We start from the raw sequence: 5,541 nt of genomic DNA, 5'->3' as shown, positions 1-5,541 counted from the left end.
TTTCAGTGAGTGCTCATGTGAGCATTTAACAACTTTTTGTTAGGATGACAGTGACACAAAGAATAAACCAGAAATGGAGAGTCACTGAAGTAACCCTGGTTAACTTCGTATTGCCAGCTCAATGGGAAATTTTAAGATTTTGCTTTAAAAAAAAAATCATCAAGCACATATTTCTTGTCAGGAGGTAAGCATCAGTTTGATGGCATTCCTGCCTTGACTAGCATGTTTTGAACTGACCTGTCTTCATTTCTATGGCTCCCTAGAAACTTTGCTTAGTTGATGAGTTGATTCAGCTGAATGCTTTGACATTTCAGCTTGTCAGTGAATGCTATTTTAATCATTAAGATGCATCTCCCTTCCAAGACTGCAAACTGTTGCTGCTTACACACAACATTCTATCATTTGATTGCTGTGGAGAAGAAAAAAAACAGAACCTGAATGGTTACTATTACTGCAAATTTAAGAGCTAAAATCAGGATATTTAACTGTGTGTGAGTTATTGCGCTGAGCAATTTACAGGGGCTGTCTCATCTACTCCTCGCCGCCGTGGAGGCTCACCCACTGTCTGAGCTTGCGTCCCTCTTTTTCCATTCATGATCCATGTGGCATGGAGCCCTCCTCTGTAAAATGGAGTAGGAGTACCTACTGCAGATGGATAGCATACAAATTAAATGAATTATTTAAATAGTACCTGTAACACAGTGAGTTCTTATAGTGTTAATAGTAAATTTTATTACCATTTTGTAGATGGAGGCACTCAAACTCCTTCACCAACTGCCCAGCTCACCATCACTTCTAACGTCAACTGTGTCTGTTGTCCCAGACCCAAAAGAAGAGATTATTTTTTTTTAAGTTGTTTCTTTCAGGACTATTTTTTCTATAGTTGTTGAAAATCTAGCTCCAAAGGAGGGAGCACCACAATAGTGGCAGGATTATTGGTTGCCATTAACCTTTTTTAGTTTCCCTATTTCTTTCTTCACAGTAGCCTTTTCCCACTCAGGCCATTAGTATAGGTACCAGCGATTCCCTAATAAATGGGACGAAGGTGGTGGACGGTAGTGTTAGATGTTTTGGAGATTTTCAGAGTAGAGGGATTTGTACATCTGTACACTGGGATTTATTTATTTCTTCCAGACTAATGAGAGGCATAAAGGCAGCAAGATGGCAGAATCCCAGCTTCCTATGCCCAAGTTTGTGCAAGAACAGAAGACATGTGTCATGTGACTAAGCAGACAGCCCAAATAGCCTGACAGTTTTCTGTGCCACATTATGGAAAGAAAGCACCAGAATGATCCTGTGCTCCTGGCTGGGCATGGAAGCAGAATTTTCATAGTCTAGAGCACCATGAGCCTGTTTCCCACTGTGGCAGAAACTGTGCTGTGTGGTCGGTCACCAGAACTCATACCTTTTTCTCCTGGGCACACAGCTAAGCTGCATTTCCTAGCCTCCCCTGCAGATAGCTGCAGAAACAGGACTGACGTTTTAAAACCTCTGGGAACCTCTGTGTGCACACTCCTCCCTTATTTGCAAGCTGAATGTATATGAACCAGTAAAGGATGCATGATTCTAGAAAATGTTAGAATCATTGAATCAGGAGTTCCTAACCTGGATCCACAAATAGAATTTAGGAGCGGCATGACTCTGGATTTGGAACAACAAAAAAGTCTGCATTTCAGTTAGACATTGGTCTAGCATTTCCTTCAATTATGAATGTATGCACCAATGCATATTATTAGTAATACTTACAACTTTGTCACCAATAAAAATCACAAGGACTTTCATGTTATGTTGCTGTTTGAATATCTCAAAATATCATTTACACTCAAATTTCCTTGGAAAAAATGGTAATTACTAGACCCACTGCTAGATTTTTTATTTCATATAATAAAGAACATATATAACAAATTTATTTTAAAATAGTTTATAACCGTAGTTCAATAAAACTGATTTCCTTTGTAATCCCACATGATTTTTATGCCTTTTAAAGTCAGTGTTCTGAAAAGGGGTCTTTAGGTGAAACCAGTTTGCCAAAAGGCACTGTGGAAAAAAACAAGAACATCTGTCCTAGATGGATTCCTAAATGACTTCATGGAAGGTCCCTCTTTCCTTTTCCACTCCACATCCCCACCACACTGTGGACCTATGTTGGAGTGTGGTATGAAAAAAATAAGCTTTTACTGGGTTAAGTTAATGAGATTTGGGGATTATTTTTTAGAACAGTTAACTTATGCAGACTAATACTATTGCTACCAAAATGGCCCAGACATGGCAGGGAACACCTGAGACCTGAAGAGGCCTCTGACTGGAAAGGACCCAGATATGAACATTGAGGACCAAACATTAGATGAGGCCCATGAAGATGTCCCAGGAGAAGTCAACCTGGGAGAGCAATGCTCAGTACAGGGAACATCTCCTTCAACTTAGATATAAAGTTCAATTACAGTAATATAAAGAAACATTTTAATTATTCCTGAATTTGTACATTTGCACACTGAGATTTATAACTGCCACAATGATTATCTTATTATTTCTCTCTTCCCCTACTAGGGTGGCAGTTATTTTTGTTTCTCAGCCAATATTAAGCACTCTTGAATTCATCCAATTATACCTAGAAATTATATTTTATATATTTTTTATAAAAAGGGAGTATGCAATCTCCCGTTAGCTTTTTTCTACTTAAAATCCTTCTCGGCTAGAACTTAACATTAAAGAAGCCAATGACCACAAAGATGAGATCAACAGTATATAAATTCTTCTACATAAGAATTTGAGTGTTAATTTTTAGAAATGTTTGTTGATTTAAACAAAATAGTCTTGACAGAGCCCTCCAGATTTTCAGGAAAGGTTGAAAACATTCCTCTCCAGGCAATAAGTTTTGTTTAATTTTACCTTCCCCTTTAGACTGTTTTGCTGCATTTAACTTTAGACCAAATGCATCAGTCATTATGAAACCTTCAGGCTGTTAAAAGTCAGATCCAAAGACTCCTCTGAGGACACTCTTTCCAACCCCCCAAAACTGTATCTAAATTTTTATAACCTGTGGAACTATAAGTGAATGAAAATAAAGCAGGGTTAGTGTGCTATATTGTTTAAGTTTCAACATTAAACTGTATAAAAAATACAGTTCATTTATTCTTAAATGCTGTAATGTAAACACCAGCTTATCCTGGTAATTGCTGTATACCAAACTCTAAACCTCATGTCTGACAAATAAAAATTTTTATGAATGACTAAATTAATCAGCATTTAATTATATGCAGCATATGCCACTCATGACTAGACTTTGTTATGAGAAAGTTGTTGCCTTTTTTTGTATGTAAGGGTAAGGTGACTGGAATTACAAGTTAAAGCTTCTAAATTGACAGTAGCTAACTGACCCTTGAAATTCTTAAGATGTTATATAAAGTTCCTTGATGGACATTAAGTCTTTTAAACTACTTTTTTAGTGGCTTCTTAGTGTGCATTAGGAAATACAATAATTGTTTCTGTCCTTTAGCTTGTTAATTTTTACACATTCAGAACAATAAATGAAATAATGAATCTCCCAAGTACCCATTATTCAACTTCAACAATTATCATATCTTGCCACCCCCTTCTGTTTTCCTTTTTTGCTTAAGTGAATCCTAGGCACCATATTATTTCACCTCTAATTATTTCAGTATGTATCTCTAATGGATAAAGACATTTTAAATATAATACTATAATATAAATTAGCTCACCTAACAAAATTATTAACAATTCCTTAATAGCATATAGTCAGCCCATGTTCAAAATTTGCTTGGTTCTCTCAAAATGTCTTATATTTGGTTTGTTTAAATCAGTATCGAAACAATGTCCACAATGGTTGCATTTGGTCAATATATCTCTAAAGTTTAATAAATTCCTCCTCCCCTTTTTAAAAATGACATTTACTTTTTGAAGAAAACCAGGTCATTTGTTCTGTAGAAATTTCCCATTCTGGATTTGACTGGCTACATCATAGTATAGTTAAGAAGGCCCTCTCTATTTTTTTTTAAATAAAGATGTTAGATATAGAGCTTTGTTTGGATTCAAATTTTCTTTTGGCAAAAATATTTCATAGGTGTTACTATTGCCTTAGGAGGCACATAATATTTGTCTTCCTTTTAGATGTTACACTTAATCAGTGACTTGTCTGACCCATTACTAAAAAGTGCTCCAATTTTTACCTATTAGTATTAGCTATAGTATTTCATCAGAAGTTGCAAAATGGTGATTTTATAATTCTGTCATTGTTTCTGAATTTATCAGCAACAATTCTATAAAGAAACTTCTTTTAACTAGGTAGTACCCTGAAATACAATTCATACTAAAAGGCCAGAATAAACGCTTGTTTCTTTTACTGAATTTAATCTACTTTCAGCTTATGAGTTGGCAGTCCTGTTAACTTCCAATAGTGAGAAATGAGTTTCTGCCAACCCAATCTACACCCCTCCCCAAGATCACCAGATGGTTTTCACTGTGAAACCAGCGGAGCTGGGATGCGATGGGATAGAATCCGTTCAGGCCAGTCCGGGTATGGTGCAAGGATTTAGGGTAGGAAGGAATTGGGGCAGGAAGAGAGTGTACCTTAAGCACGTTCTACAAGGTGGAATTTGAGCCTCCTGGGCTGTCCTGGACATCGGTGCTCTCTCTGGACTTGCTGGGTTTCTTGCTGTCACTGCCACGCTTGTCAGTGGCCGGGTTCTCCTCCTGACCGGACTCTTTAGACGCAGGAAGAGTGCTGCCTGGGGTCTCCTGGTTCTCCCAGGATTCCGGCACCACACAATGGCTTTTCTCCTTTGCCTTCCTCTGCCGTTTCAGCGCCTTTGCCATCTCTGAGAGATCCCGCTTCATAGCATAAGCATCTTCCCCATCTGCATAATATCTGGGCTCCACCTCACTAACCTGGAATTTGAGGGTCTCAGAATACAGGCGCAGGGCGGCCCGGTTACTCCTCCTGACGTGCAGGGACACAAACTTGGCATCAAAGTTCTCAACCATGGCCCGGCAGGCCTGGTTCACGAGCTTCTGGGCCAGGCCGAGGCGCCGGTATGAACGCTGCACCGCCAGGGAGGTGATGTGTCCGTGGAGGGGGACCTCATCTGAGTCTTCCTCCATTTTAGCCAAGATATAGCCCACGACCTTCCCGTCCTCGTTCTCAGCGACGTAAGAGAGCTGGGGCCAGGAAAGGCCATGGTACAAATAGTATTTCATCTGGTAGTTCTCGGGAAGGCAGAGGAGGTTGCAGTTTTGCATGTTCATCAGGTCGCCTGGCCGAGCATTGCGGATGTTCATGATGACGGCAGTAGCGAGCCGAAGCCTGACAGCGGTGACCCGGGAAAAGGCGCACAGGGTGCTTTTCACCTCTCGGCTGAGCCCAGGGGCCCAGGCCAGGGGACTGGCTGGTGCGGAGGCGGGAAGGCGGAATGGCCACGAGGCGGAAGCGGCCGTGTTAAGACTGACTTCCGGAACTGCGCCACCTAGTCCCAGCCAATGAGGCTTTCGTTTTGTTGTGCGTGCACGTACACAGGCTGAAGAGGG

The 5,541-nt window shown here is 40.0% G+C and overlaps 1 protein-coding gene across 1 annotated transcript; it reads right to left on the bottom strand.

The window, feature by feature from the left end:
* Positions 1 to 4,599: 4,599 nt before the first annotated feature.
* On the bottom strand, positions 4,600 to 5,295 carry NAA11 (N-alpha-acetyltransferase 11, NatA catalytic subunit). Its single transcript, XM_090267377.1, has one exon. The coding sequence runs from the start codon at positions 5,293 to 5,295 to the stop codon at positions 4,600 to 4,602; it is 696 nt and encodes a 231-aa protein (XP_090123503.1).
* Positions 5,296 to 5,541: the final 246 nt, after the last annotated feature.

The sequence above is a fragment of the Furipterus horrens genome, unplaced genomic scaffold, assembly GCF_987537825.1.
Source record: "Furipterus horrens unplaced genomic scaffold, mFurHor1.1.pri manual_scaffold_2, whole genome shotgun sequence".
Classification (NCBI taxonomy): domain Eukaryota; kingdom Metazoa; phylum Chordata; class Mammalia; order Chiroptera; family Furipteridae; genus Furipterus; species Furipterus horrens.
This window is presented reverse-complemented; position numbering and strand designations above follow the sequence as displayed.